The following is a 16,006-nucleotide window of genomic DNA, read 5'->3' on the forward strand; positions in this document are numbered from 1 at the left end:
GAATTCTCTCAGCTTTTCTTCGTAGGAGAGGTTCTTCATCTATCTAATAATCTTCACGGCTTTCCTCTGGACCTTCTGTAAGAGGTCTATGTTCTTCCTGTGCTGAGGCCTCCAGATCTGGATGAAGCACTCCAGAGGGGATCTCTGGAGAGCAGAAGGGCAGAACAGAGAAGCAAAATCCTCTCCCTAGCCCTGCTGCCCATGCTGCTTTTGATGCAGCCCTGGATACCATTGGCCTTCAGGGCTGTGAGTGCACTTTGCTGGGTCATGTCCAGCCTGTCACCCACCAGCATCACTGGCTCCTTTACAGGGCTCCTCTAGATCCATTCATCTTCCAGGCTGTGTTGATCCCTGGGGTTGCCCTGAGCCAGGTACAGCACCTTGTGCTTGGCCTTGTTCAATTTAATGAGATTCTCATAGGCCATTTCTAAGACTTGTCCAGGTTTCTATGAAGGGCATCCCATCCCTGTGACATGTCAACCACAGCACTTGGCTTCTTGTAGTCTTCGAACTGGCTGAGGGTGCACTCAATGCCTCTGTATATATCCCTGATGAAGGCACTAAATAGTACTGATCCCCATATGGGCCCCCAAGGGAAACCACTTTTCTATCATGTCTGTCAGAACACTAAACTTTCCAGAACATTACCCTTTGGACACAAATATCCAAGCAATTCATCATCCATGAGCAGTTCACCCATAGAATCCATTTCTCTTTACTTTTGACAGAAGGATGTTGGGGGGACCATGTCCAAAGCTTTGCAGAAGTCGAAATGGAAGACATATGTGGCCCTTTGCTGGATGATGTAGTTGGTCTATCATAGAAGGCCGCTAGGTTGATTAGAGAGGACTTCCCCTTGGTGAAGCTGCATTACTGTTCTGAATCACCTCCCTGTCCTCCATGTGCCTCAGCACAGCTTCTAGGAGGAGTCTGATCCATGCTTTTCTCAGGCACAGAGGTGATGCTGACAAGTTGGTAATTCCAAGGATCCTCCTTTCTACCCTTTTTAAACATAGGTAAAATGTTTAGTAATCTGGGACTTTGCCTGGCTGCCATGACTTTTCAAGTATCATGGACAGTGGCTTGGCAACTATATCCGCAAATTCACTCAGGACTCTGGGGTGCAGCTCATCAGGTCCCATGAATTTAGGTCTGTTCAGGTGGTCATGAACCTGAATTTCTCTGGCAGTGTAAAGGACTTTGGTCTTCTAGTCCCTGTCTTGAAGCCTATCCACTCGAGAGGTGTGGGAAGAGGATTTGCCAATGAAGATTGAGGCAAAAAAAGTTATACTGAGAGCACTCCATAGTCCTCAGGTCCATTCTTAAAATGCTTAAAAAAGCACACCTTAGTGCTTTTTGACCTCAATACTAGGAAAAGAGTAGAGGGCAGAACAGAAAACATGTTGCTGTATAAATCAAGCTTCACCTTGACTACAGTTGTTTCTCTGTCGTCTCTGCATTTTTGAAGAATATAGCAAAGCTGAAGAAGTTCAGAGAAAGCAAAGATATCAAACATATGGGTAAGTTTTTGATTGAAAAGTGATTCATCTACTAGGACTCTGCAGCTTGGAAAATGAATATATCTATGGAAGGAGGGGAGATAAACAGACCATAAAGTTATGAATCACAGGGATATTGGAAATATTTATTAGATATCTCTTGGATGCCAGAATTGAAGCACATGCTTCATAGTGAATTACACAAAATAATTAAATTACCAATGGAATAGGGCACCAGGTCTTTTGAGCCCTTATCCAGGGTAGCTAGAAGCTAGGTAACACTTATCACTCCATTTTTCACAAAGCTGGCAGAATTGCTTGGATAATGCTGGTTTAGTTTATAGTGCTGCCTTGGTACACTATGATATATGATATATGAAAATATTTGTGAAGAAAATCCTTAAACTGAGGGACATATATTCAAATTAAATCAGGCTGACTCAAATTCAAAAGGAAAGAGGTCTATTGACTTTGTGAAAATAAAACAAATTGATGCTTTTTCTACTTTTCTTCACCTGAGTACTTTTCCTTTTCTTCTCAGTTAATATTAAACTTGGGATTAAAAGTGATACCTTTTAATTCATAACATATATGTCTAGTGTATTAGTGTAACAGGCAGATAGTGTACACAGTTGTTTAATTGGAGATATAAAAAGAAAAGATTCTTCATTTTTATACAGCATTGTGTTGGGTAGTTTGGCTTTTCATGAAAGATATATAAGGCTTACATGTTTAAATAATATTTTTCCCTAGAAAGTTCTCAAACCCATAACTTAAGCAAATTAATGATAAAAATGTTATTGTTTTGAAAGAAATTTCAATTATAATAATCAGACCTTCTGTTTGTTGAAGACATTTGAGCAGACTCATTTTACACTTGGCTTACGTACTACTGGCAAACCAGCCAGTAGTATGTAAGCCAAGAATTATTCAAATTCCCAGTGAGCTTAGTGGGAAATTATGAATATTAACCCACCTTAAAGAAATTGACAGAGTCATAGAATGAATATCATAGAATCATGGAATCATAGTATGGTTTGAGTTTGAAGGGACCTTAAAGCTCATTTTGTTCCCTGCCCCTGACATGGGCAGGGACATCTTTCACTTGACCAGGTTGCTCAGTCCCATCCCATTTGGCCTTGTAATGTTGGAAGGGGCCACAGCGGAGTCCTCTGCCCCAACTCCTTGCACAAACAGGATCCTTCTAGAGCACATTGCAGAGGATTGTGTCCAGATGGTTCTTAAATATCATATATTTATCCTTATACTGCTTGTGGAGGCTATCATAGTCATTTTTGGTATGTAAATAATATTTAAGTATCCCATGGTCTTTGTACAGAAGTAAAATGTCTCTTTTTGTACTCAGCTTTGCACTCATTTTTTCTAGAATTGATGTGATAGGGGTGTTTTGGTTTTGTTTGCTTTTTTTTTTTTTGTTACTTTGTTGCCAGGGTTAGTTATTTATTATTCCCTGGGGGAACAAGGTTACTGCTGAAAACTCTTATTGACTTCTATCCAGCAACTTTTTCTTACATGTGAAGAAGGTGCTTTGGAATGGTGTGGAGCCTCTCAGAAACTCTTGCCTCTTTAGAGGTGGTCATACCATTTAATTTAGGTAAAGTAAACATCAAGCAATGACTGAAACACTGCTGACAGTTCTGAAAGTGGCCTAATTCTAAAATGCCTTCAACCATTTTGATGAAATCTGAAATTTTCAGATATGGTGAGCAACCAGCTGTCTCAAATTTTGATATTTTTATGTTATATCAGTTAAGAAGTGTAAAAAGTATCCAAAAACTGATGCCACTTCTGAAAAATCACAGCATTGTTAGGGTTGGAAGGAACCTCTGGAGATTATCCAGTCCAACCCTTCTGCCAAAGCTGGGTTACTTACAGCAGGTTACACAGGCGCACGTCCAGGTGGCTTTTGACTGTGTCCAGAGAGGGAGACTCCACAACCTCCTTGGGCAGCCTGTCCCAGTGCTCTTCTACTCTCAACATAAAATTCTTCCTCAGGTTGATGTGAAACTTCTTGTGGTTAAGTTTATGGCCACTGGCCCTTGTGACATCACTGGGCACCACCAAAAGGAATCTGGCAACATCTTCTTTACACCTGCCTTTGAGATATTTACATGTATTGATGAGATTCCCTCCAATCTTCCTGCTTCTGCAGTCTCTCCTCACAAGACGAATGCTCTCCACTGCACCCTCTCCAGTTGGTCCTTGTCTTTCTTGTACTGAGGAGCCCAGATTTGGACACAACACTCCACATGTAGCTGCACTCTGGCCAAGTAGAGGGGGAGTATCACCTCTCTTGATCTGCTGATCACACTCTTCCTCTTGAATGGCAGCCCAGTCTTCAGGTTTATCAGTCACTTCCCCCAGTTCCATATCATCAGCAAACTTGCTGAGGGTACATTCAAGCCCTTGATCCAGGTCATTGAAAAACAAGCTGAAGATTGGATGATCCCTGGGATTCATCACTGAGTACAGGCTCCCCAAGTAGATTCTACTCTGCTGATCACAATCCTCTGAGCTCTGCCATTCAGCCTTGATCCATCTGACTGCCCATTCATCTAACACACATTTCCTGAGTTTATCTTCTAGGATGTTATGTAACATAGTGTCAAATTACCATGTTTTTAGATTTGCCAATATATTTTCTCCTGCAGAAGTTATCTTTGTGAGCATTTCTCTGTGCAACATAAAAGTGAGGAAAGATACTTGCAGTAACCAAGCTTTTATGGGTATTAGGAACAATTTTGGCTACTGAACATGAACACTATAATTTTTATCATTGTATTGCGGTGCAAAATTGCCTGAAATGCTCACTAAGGTGATGCATATGTAATTCTTCTTAAAACGATTTTGAAATTTTAGTGTGTAAGCATTTACCTTAGGACATCTTGAAATTGTTGTCTAATGGATCGCTGGGGTCCTCTCACAGGGAAGATTTTCCTCAGGCAAAGCTCTTGTTTTGCACTGGATGCCATTTCTTGAATTAAAAGTTCACTTACAGCCCACTTGATGCTGACAGCACACAATGTTCTGAAGGAATAGCTTTATCTCTGTAAACTCTAAGTGGATTTTGAAACAGTTTTTGTACTGAAAAAACCTTTTTCCTTGCCAGGGAATTGTTTTCATCTCACTTAGGACCTGACCTTTCTTTAAAAGTATTATTTTTTAGTCTATCCTGACCTTTTAGATAAAACCAAAACATAAAAGACACTACACTTTCATTTATAAATCACTCAACTTTGCTTTGCTTTATAATTAGCATTTATTCTGCTTAGAGATTAACTTTATTTATTTGGAGTGAGAAATAAGGGAAAAATAACACTTCTTGTTAAATTTAATGTATTGCTTTGTTCTTAGGCATTGTATTTATCACAGTGAATAAGAGACCAGCACAGACCCACAGTTCCCTGAAGGCTGGCGGGCTCAGGGATCAGGGTTGAGGCCAGCAGCGCAGGGCTTTTCAGCCAGTGCTGGCCCTCAGCCAGGCAGTAGAGCAGGCTTTAGGTGCATCTGGAGGCAGACCAAACCCTGGGCATTGGACATGGAAAAGAGGACAGGCCAAGGCCAGGCAGGGACATTAGCCCCATGGCTAGGTGGAGCAGGGACAAGCACTTCTGTGGCATCACTGGGGCAGGGACTCATGGCTTCAGCCTTGGGGCCCTGGACACATAGGCATGGGTGGGGAGAGGCCCTGGGAAGGCTGGTCAGTCCTTTTTAGGCTGATCAGAACCCTCAGAGTCCTGACAATCATTGGAGAGTATTTCAGTGGGGTAGGATACATAGAACAATAGTGTATGTTCAGTATACAGAACTTCAGACCAGAATTTACTTGTGTTGTAATGCACTCGTGTAATACTATGTTTGCCAGAGAATCTTGTTATAGCCAAAAGGGAAAATAATTTATTGCTATTCTCATTAATGTTGTTATGATCTGATAGTCTACATTATCAAACATAGAAAAGCATCAAGGCTAATAATACACTTATAAAAGTTAAGAACTGCCTTTCTACTTTCTCTTCTATTTCGTCGTATTTTAACCCTTTTCTCTGTGCTTCTGGCTGGAAATTACAACGAAGTGAGAGCATCCAAGGATCTGTTAGGAAAAGTTTGACACTCCTGGACATGAAGAAGTAAACTTCCTCTTCAGTCTTGGAGTTGAATGATTTATTTTTTTGTATATTTTCTTAACATAATCTGTTTGTTTCTTATTGTTCTTTGCTAAAATCTGAAAGTTGCACATTAGCCTCCCTCAGCCTAAGTATGTTGCTCTCTGTGCAAGACCTATGTAGCTTTATCAAATCATTGCTGTATGCAGTAGTATCAGAGCACAACACTTCCGAAATACCACCAGCTCAAAAAATATTCACTTGACACCTATGAATTATCAAAAATAGTGAAAACAAACTCAGTCCAAGGCAAGCCTACATGATGTCAACATAAATTTTGTGACCTTTTATTACTAATGGCAAAATTTTACTTACTAGGCTGTAGTTTCTATTAATTTTGTGGGACATAGGTAAGGTAAACAATGAAAAAAATATGCTTAAGTATTAAGATTTGTATTCAAGATTCCTTTTCTGCAACCTTGTCTTTACCATTTGCCAAGTAAATGAACAAACTTTCTAAGAGCTTTATATAATTTCTAACAAGTACTAATCAGTTTAGAAACATACAATAATTAAAAATATATTAAATATATTAGCTATTAAAACAATCTTCTCTGTAATGAAAGTTACTATATTGGATAATTTATTATTTTAAATTAGTTTAGCAATCTCTAGCAATAAGTTTAAGTCAAATAGCTTCTTGCTGTCTCATATGGGATTTAGAATAGAAAATCTTGGCATTAGCCTGCTTAGGGCAAATATTAGACACTCAAGAGCAATGGTACAAAGATTTTTGCTATTGAGAATAACTGAGAGAGATTATTACTGGGTTTAAGATTCATTATTTTCCCATGTATCTGAATTTCACTGAAAATATTAAAACTATGACTGAGTGTCAGTCATATCAATATACAATTTGAGCTTTAGCAAGTATTGTTGTATCTGAAACTGTATATTTGATTTATAAATACCACTCTTCTTGCTTACAACAATGAACACCTATATCTTGGTTTGAAAAGACAGGTGTCTGCTAAAAAAGGCAGGAGCCTCCTTTGAAATGGAGAATGTAAACCCCCTCCCTCTGAATTATTATAATTGTATAATTTTATAATAGGAATAACAGGTCTTTATTAGGGGAAAAATAAAAACAAAATAAAAATGCAGTAACACAACACTGACAGAGTCAAATATGACCGGACACCCTGTGGGTCAAGGTGTTGGTAGCAGTCCCATTAAATGGTGGCTGCAGTTGTCCTGGAGTAACAGATATGGTTCTGTTGGAACAGTGGTCCTGTAGAAGGGTCTAGTTTTCCTCTGAAGGTCCAGTGGTGGTGTAGATGGGCCTGGTCTTCTTCTGGGAATCCAGTGGAAAAGAAAGCTGCTCCTCTGGGAATCCAGAGGAGGAAAAGGCTGCCTGTGGTGAATGTCAGATTCTATCCAGGTAGGAATGCTTGGCTCCTTCCCCTGAACAGGGCATCTCGCTATGGGATGATGTAATTTTATCAGTCACACAGTGACACTCAGTAGCCCATTAAGAGAAGATATTTTCCAAAGGGAGGATTGGTTATGAAAGAGATAAAGAAAACTGCCCAATTAACTCCAGATTACCTGCCCCACCTCTAACAGATGGCAATAGAATACACATCCCCATTTCCAACCTAAGACAATGTATTAGCCAACAAACGTTAATATTAAAAGGACAGTGAGAATTTAGTTTTGTTGAAAAGAAATGAGATCACCACAATATCATGGCATATCTATGGTGACACAAGAAACAGAATTAGAAGTCAGAACCTTTAAATTTTAAATTTATCTTTTTGTTAAGTCATTGCTATATACATTTTAATGTACATAATCTGTATAGTAATTATTCTTTCAGATTTGCTTATTTGATGTTATCGTATCCTTGAAAAAGGGAAATAACATTCTTGCACTATGATCCACAGAGTCAAATTAGAAAGAAAATAAATATTTTAGACAATATTCGTAAGACTTTATACTTGATAAATACAATAAAGCTACTGTTTTTGAGGCCAATAGATGTGACTGCTTTCCATTCCCAGCATTGTATTGCTCATTTCATATATTCCTACAATATTATTGAGAGTCTTGAAGAATTTTTAAGTTGCATTGTTTGTGGGTTTTATTGTATGATTCTGTTTGATTTTACAGATCTCTGTTACATTGATGCATATCTCTTTTAAAAAGAAAATTAAGTATGAAAATAATTATTTTGTATTTTGAATAACTGTTTTCTCATTTACTAACATTCATTTGTGTAAAGTTTTGGTTTTGTTTTTTTTCTTTTTCATAAAAGTAACAGGCCTATGAAAAGTACTTTCTCTTTTTAAGTAAACCAACTTAAATAACATTATCCATATGTGGGCCTATGTTGGTCATTTGCATATTTTTTTCTCTTCAACAAACATATATTGCTGTAATAAATTCTATTATTTGGACAAATATATATGTTTAAAAAATAGTAGCTCTCTCTATGTCCTGATTTTCGTAGAAAGGAAATAAATAATGTTAGAGATGTTTGGCATTTTGAATTTTCAGACTTCCAAATGTAATCAGTTTGATAAAATTAAGATGCAAAAATTTACCATATTCTCAATATCTGCTTAAAAAATGTAAAGTGATCTTAAATTCACTGAGGTATTTGAAAGATCATCAAGACATACATTTGTGTATACTGAAGCATGACATACCTCATGCATCTCTGAAAAATTCTGGGTGATGCTTAATTGTCACTTTCAGTGTTTTGGTATATGTCTTACTGTAGCAATTGATTAAATTTGCATAAACAAATGAGAAAAAGAGAAAAAAGAGTTAACAATAAAGAGGTTGAGAAACTAGATCAGAAAAAAAGGCAAGCTTAAAAAAAAAATCATACGAGGATGCAATAATGCAAAAAGGTAAATTCTGGTACCAAAAGGAAATAAAAATGAAATTTTGACTCTATTCCCACAAATGTTGACAACATCAAAACAAAAGGAACCAAAAGGATTTTTTAAACTTCTGGCTAGATCACTTTTGGAGTTTTTGCTAGTTATATAAGTCATTGACTGTTTGAACTAAAGTCTAGAAATTTGTTTTGAACCCTATCTTTTTCAATCATGTATTTCTTTAAAACCATGGTCTTATTGTATTTCCGTAAAACCACAGTTTCATTTTATTTCTGAACAGCTGTGAGGTGAAAATAGATTTTGTCCGAAGAATATTTTATGGCAGCCATTAATACTGATTTTGTGTTCTAAAATTTATGTTTATGTATTTGTTTCCTTTATTTTCTATTACAATTTGTTCCTAAGAACAGGTAAAGATACTAGAAATTTATGAAGACTAAAAGAAGTGATTTTTAATAATAATATGTCTGTAATGACATACATTAAAAGAGCCAAATAAGCTGCTATATCTACATAAACTTGAAAATTTATCCAGATCTAGAATACATTCTTATAATTAGGTTTCTAACTTTACTGGAAAATTTTTGTAAGCATCAGATATTTAATGACAGAGAACATCAAAGAGAGCAGTTAATTAAGATAGGGAAAAAAAACCCCATCTTCTTAATAGGGTGCTGAGATGCTGAGGTCACTCCAAAATTAGTTAAGTACAGGAAGGCTTTAAGTGAGGAAGCTAAATAAGCCTTCACTAAAAGTCTTGAACATCTGAAAGAATGAAGATAGAATATAGTTATTAGTCTTTTTAAAAATACTGTTTATAATTGTAACTCACTTTTTTCCTTTAATGAGGTATGAATTTTTTTTTTTTTTTTTTTTTTTTTTTTTTACTTAAGCCTGTTTACACTTTTTTCTCAACTACCCATTGCAAAATAATAGACTGGCCTCTTGCTAATAAGATATACAGGAAAAGTCCCAGGCTGACCTCATGTCAGTTAACACCTTCCTGTAGTCTGAGTCCCATTTAGGGTCATCTGCATTAAGGATCTTTAGCCTTATTTGGGAAGTCTGTGGCTGGATCATATGTGTTACAAGAACTAATAAAGTCCTGTATCTTTATTCATCCTGAATAAGTATGATAGTGAATATTCCAATTCGCTTTCACATTTTGAACTCAACACGGTTTTAGGAATTAATCAGCAAAATGAATTCTAGTGAATTAGAATAGCTGTTGGATGGTAGCCTTAGGTCCCATTTGATCTTATGAACAATTTGCATGTTTTTATCTGTTCTTCAACCTCTGAAGTTAAAAAAATTAAATTTATAAAAGAGTCATAAATGGGCCAGATTTTCTACCTGGGGTCCAGTAACAAGAGGAACACTACAAGTGTCTGTTCTGGTACAAATTCTCTTCAACATGTTAATCAGTGAGCTTCAATCAATGAAAGAGAGCAGTCTCATTGAATTTGCAGATGACACCACAATGTCAGTCATTATAGTCAAGGACCAACAATCAATATATCTGAGGACAGAGTTGCAATAAGGACACAGACAATTTGGAGGAATGAGCCAACAGGAATCCTGTGAAACTCCCCAATGGTCAGTCTAAAGTCCTGTAGCTGGGTAGGAAGAGCCCCTGGCAACAGCAGTGTCTGATAGCAAACCACTTTCCTGAATAGACGCTGTGCGTTGTGGCAGACAGCAAACTGAGCATGACAGCAGCTCCAGGTGCCCTGGCAAGAATAATGCCAGCAGCATCCTGAGTTATGTTAATAAGAATGTGGTCAGTAGATTCAAAGGGAAAGATTTTTGTCTTTGTCTTAACTCTTCTGTGACCATAGCTGGAATAGTGCCTCAAGACTGGGGCTTCATGACAGGGAAGATGAGTTTTTCACTGAAGCAAGTTCAGTGGAGGGTCACCAAGATGGCTGGGAGCTGGAGCGCTTAACCATGTGAGGGAAGACTGAGCAACCTGAGGTTTTTCAACCTGGAGAAGAGGAAAGCTTTCCAAAGTCAGAGTCCTCTAAAAGGAAAACAAAAATATCATTTTCAACAAGCATTTTCACTCTGTTAGATACCATTTTCTGCCTTATTTTTGTTTCTGCTGAATGCTTCTCAGAGTGGAAAAAAGTATTTATTACCTCTCTGGATTATTCCCTCAGGAATTACTCATGAAAAGTTAGTCCACTAGATTAATTGGTAATTGAACTTCCACTATGAGTTTATCTGGGGTAAATTTCCTTTGGTATCCTGTTTAAAACAGGAACCCTGTGTATACTTGTAGCATATTGCATATGGAAAGTGTGTGCATCTAGCACAGATTCATAATCTATTTTTGGAGCTTTGTTTCAGGCAAATGTCAAAGGCTCTTGCCTCTTTTCTTTACTAAAAATGATTCTGGAATCAAGAGCAACTTCCACTCCTATATAAATAGAAAGGCTTATGGGTCTCCCATATGTTTGCATTAGCCTAAGTTTTATCAGTTGCAACACTTTTGAGTGGTGTCTTGTTAAGACTAGTTTTCTGAACTGAATTTCTCTGTAGATCATCAACTCGATCTTTTTTCACTTCTATAGAGCTACAAGTTTTTAAGTGTAAACACTGCTTCGAATCTTTCCTTGTGTAAGCCAGCTAATTTGACACATTAACGGTTTTCTGTTTTACTGGCTTTCATCTGTTCTTCTTCCACAGAGACTTGCTTAGGGAAATGCTGGTCCAGTAGAGTAGGTCTCAGAGTGTTTTAGTGGGGGTTGGGGATATTTCTTTGTGAACCCATGCTCTAAACAGCCATTATACTTGCTTGACCCCATGTCCTTTCTGCTTCCTCATATGATTGATCCTGTCAGTTCCTCAAACTTCTCATCTTCTCAGTGGATGATTGTGAATTCAAAGTGATGCTCTGCCTCTGAGTTGACTTCAGTTGATTGCAAAATTTTGAAAAGCAGAGCTCAATCTTCTTTTCTTCCTTTTTGTTCCATTTATCATTAAAAGTTTTTCTTCCCTTTTTTTCTTTTTTTTTTAACTAGAGTAATAAAGTAAAATAATATAGGAGTATTTCTTTATCACATAGAAAAATACAATTTTAAAAATAATCTCTTTTACAAACTGAAATGTCAGATGTGATTGCAGAAGACTGAAGTGGAGAGTATATTAAAATGCCCTTGCAATAAATGTGTTTCTGTTGATCTAAGACTGTTTTTATAAAATAAATACACCAGAATTCACACTTTTGCAGATTATGGTTTATGGAAAACATTTATTGATCTACCCTGTGTGGTAGCTGATACTTACAAGATTGTTTATACATAACATTAATTTTCTCTCAAAATCCTCCATGTAAATCAAGCCATATTGTTAAACTATACTGGTCTTCTGCATGAGTTCCTCAGTGTAAATGGATGTGGAAGCCTAACAACTTTCTGTTTGAAAATTGCCTCTGTATCAAAGCAGTACTTTCCAGTGTGTAAGCTTTGCAGCTTTAAGTAAGTTTAATTTTTCTTGCTTTTTTCTTTTGAGATAAATTTTCTTTTAAGTTATTCTCATTTAAAGTGCTGTGCCTATTTAAATAAATAGGATAGATCATGCCATTTGATGGAGATTTTGAATATAGTTTTGCTTTGACCTTGATATTGGAAGCAGGTGAATGCCTGTTCTTGAACATTTGCATGCATGATAAAGATATGTTCACATAGATTTTATTTTAATAGCAGTTGTTATGTAACATACATTAAGTTTTCTTTGTTTTAAACAACATTTTTCTGTTCCAAAATATCTCTTGGCCATGCATTTGTATTTTCTGTCTTTTAAATTTGTTACCAATCTGTTAAAATTTATTGTATACTTAATCATAAGTAGTCCAGATTTTTGATATTGTGCATATTGTGACAATTTTCTTCTTTTATTATGAAATAAAGAATAAACCATGTCTAGGTCTATTTTAGTCACTTATGCCACTGAATTATAGGAGAGCAAATAGTTTTTGGTTTGGTCTCTCACATAAACCTGGAGTCTTACATTTGCTTCTAAGGTTTTTTAGTTTTGCAGGGGAAACCACCACAATGATTTAGAAGTGTTATACTAGAGAACAGAGGTTAAGGCATTAAATATCAGAGAGCAAAAATAATTTGCAACCACATCAGCTTTATTTGTTGTCTTTATAAAGCCAACTTATCCTCTTATCTTAGTATTTTTAATAGTATGATAAAACTAACCATTTTAGCCTAAAATTTCTGCAGTAAATAAAAGAGACTTTATTAGCAAGAGTATTTCTGATATGAGGATCTCTTCCATTATTTTATACAGAACATTTGAGAATTCTCTCAAGAGATCTGATATACCTTGTGCCTTAAATATACTAGATAATGCTTAATTTCTCTGGGAGTCTTATTTCCATTTTCTAGCGGACAGATTTTTCTAAAAGTGTGAAAACTCGTTGCTTTCCATCTTGACATCACCCACTACATTTAAAAGACAAGTCTAAAAGTATGAGAGGAGAGCACAAAACCAAAAAGTGTGGAATATTATTGTTTGAATGACTGTTCAAAGGCCCTTAATCATTATGATGGAAAAAAAAAAAGCCATGTTTAAAGATACTAGTAAAACATAGTACAGTTCATGCTACATCAGCTTTGTTTATGCTGTTTTTTTACGGTGAATTTTGTTATTCATTGCCCAGTCATTTATTTGTTCCAGTCAAGATGGAGTTTCTACTGTGTTAAGATGTTCTAAATGCTCACAGGTGAGAAACTTGGCTTCCACACATTTGCAACCAAATATGGGGGATGGGGAAATGTTAATAAAATATTGAAAAATTTGCTAAATATTTTAAATACTAGAGAACTTAAAAGCCCTAACAATATTTTCACAGGCAGGGCATGGACAATTTTCTTAGTGTATCAAACATTTTGTGTGTGAGGATTTTTAGTAAAATAATCTGGTTTATTACAGAAATCAGTGATCAAAAAGAAAATTACATATGAAACCTTTTTACAATCTTGTGTATAAATACTGGTGTTGACAAGTTTTATTTAAATGGGTACCTCTTATTATTCCTTTACACTTGGCCTTGTGTCAAGTCTAAACGGGCTTTTAGAGCCCTGTCGAGCTTTGATGAAAAAAAATCATCATATCTGGCAGCCTTATTAGTAGCTGGATTAGTAGCTTATGGCAGTTTTTTCTGCTGCTTAGGTTACTACCTGATGCTGCAATTTTACTCAATAGGACGGGTGCCACTTTTCAAAGTGTGGGGCCCCAGTCATAAGCTTAGCTGTATATTTTGATCTAGCCATGTTGATTCAGGACTGAATATGCAGGGGTGGATATTTTGTGTTGTCATTTTGACTCGTAAAAAAATTTAATTTTTGAGAACATTTAAAACTTTACTTATGTATTATCACTATTATTACAAAATGTTCACTAGCATTAAACAATGTTCTGATTGCTTCAATTTTTTAAATAAAGCCTATTGACTTTCCTCTTTTCATGTCAGTTGTCTTTACTATGTTAAACAGAGGGAAATTTAATCTTTTAGATTGATCAAGAAAACACAATTCAAAAGAAAAAGTTAGCATCCAGTACTACTGTGTGTCCCACAGGTTCTTCTTTCATCAAAACTGCCTCCACTGGTGAGTTAGAGGAGCATATTGCAGCCACTACTGGTGCCATTACTGTTGCTAGCACATCTGCTGATGTTGCTGTATCCAGTGCAGTGACCACCTGTAGACAATCTGCTGAAGAACAACGAGTACAAGCTATGAATATAAGAAAATCAGTTCTGGAGTCGGCCACTTACAAGGAAACATTCTCTCTTCATCAAGCAAATTTACAAAGCACAAGACGGCGACCAAGAAATGCCGAACAGATAGAAAGAACTAAAGAACTTGCAGTTGTTACTCATAGAGGTATTGGATATTATTTTACTTGTGCCCATGTAGTTATGAAAAAATATTTTGTATTAATTAAAAATGAAAGTTCAGGTATCCATTTAGGAAATGCAATTGAACCAAATGTGAAAGGGATTAAATCTGTCTAACTTTGAGTTCTAGAAGGGCAATCAGATGGAAAAACGAAATTAGTAATAATATTGTCTCGGTTATTTAAATTGATTTGATTTATAAAATGACAAAATGGACGTATAAGGAATTTTCATTTGATTTTCTTTTGACTTTATAGCTTGCATCATTATATTTCACAATGAAGCCTAGTGTAAGAGATATCTGATGAAACTTTAGAGAATTGAGATTAGACTATTAATCTATTCTGCATATGTGATTAGATATAATTAACTAGAGCATTAAGAATGTACTTTATAAATAGCTGCTGTTTTAAACTAGTAGGTGATGCAGTTGCATTCATCTCCCATCTGTTTAAATCTTCAGCAATTTTTTTTTTTAAAAACATCTGTACATATTCATTCTATCAAACATGAAATCAATGATCAAAACAACATTAAAAACACTAGGATATTCAGCAAATGTCAACGTGTTAAAACTAAAGATCTCGTCTATTCTTGTGTTGAGATCATCTAATCTAATGCTAAAGTATTCATAATGGACAACATTTGGAGTATAAAACTAGCATTGTTTGCTGTGTTAAGAGTAAATATCTATATCTGAAACATGAAGCTTACAAACAGAAATGCTGGAATGTCATAATTTTACCAGCAGATATTCAGAAAAAATATTGCATGTGGTGTGTTTTTAAATGTGCACAATTTCCGGAAAAGATCAGCTTAATTTTGCAGACTAATGTTGTTGAATACAATTTATTTTATATTTTTAATTTTTATTATGTGCTTCATGTTAATCAATTGTACATGAAAAAAATTATAGAAACAAATATATTGATAAGAAGCATCTTTTATGGCCCAAGCAATTTGTAGAAGTCTTATTATATGATTGATATTTTGTAAAGACAGTTTCATTTGGAATCTGTTGTCTTACTGGATAATCACCTATAGTAACACCTAACTTTTATTAGCACCTTTTGAGACAGAACAGCAGCAGTTCTTCAGAATTTTAAAATATATAATTAAATAGAATAAATGAAAAACAAACACTGTCTTTGGTTTTCATATAAGATAGAAATCATTAAATAGGTGTTTATGTTTCATTTGTAATAATTTCAGTGGAGAGCTGAAGTATTTTCTGTTTATTGACTGATATAAATTAATCAACACTTTGGTTTGTACTAGTTGTGTTGCTCTACACTCACTTCACATCATCTTTGGCCAAGTTTAAAAAAAAACAAGCTCATTTTCATTTATGAGGGAACATATGAGGATCTGTAATAATATCTTCTGACTTAAAGATGTAAGAATGCACTACTTTGGCATTTAAATATGGCAGTAATTGTGATACATATATAGTTTTTTCCTGTTTCCTCCTTGGAATAGTTACGCTGCAGTGTCTCTCCACTGTTTTCTCAGTGTTCCTTTCTTTTTTGACCTATTCCCTAGTACAAGATAAAGGTATGGCAT

General features: G+C 35.6%; 1 protein-coding gene across 3 annotated transcripts in view; it reads left to right on the top strand.

The window, feature by feature from the left end:
• Positions 1–16,006, top strand: part of CSMD3 (CUB and Sushi multiple domains 3) — a gene marked incomplete at both ends in the record, with an annotated part of 576,542 nt that overhangs the window by 221,250 nt on the left and 339,286 nt on the right. The window contains one exon of one of the 3 annotated variants that reach the window (XM_084217912.1): positions 14,124–14,429. The exons of the other annotated variants lie outside the window; for them this stretch is intronic. Within the exon in view, the coding sequence (XP_084074038.1) occupies positions 14,124–14,429 (306 nt within the window). The remainder of the gene's footprint in view (positions 1–14,123; positions 14,430–16,006) is intronic. 3 annotated transcript variants of the gene reach the window in all.

The sequence above is a fragment of the Fringilla coelebs genome (genome assembly GCF_963513975.1).
Source record: "Fringilla coelebs genome assembly, chromosome: 1".
NCBI classification, from domain to species: Eukaryota; Metazoa; Chordata; class Aves; order Passeriformes; family Fringillidae; genus Fringilla; species Fringilla coelebs.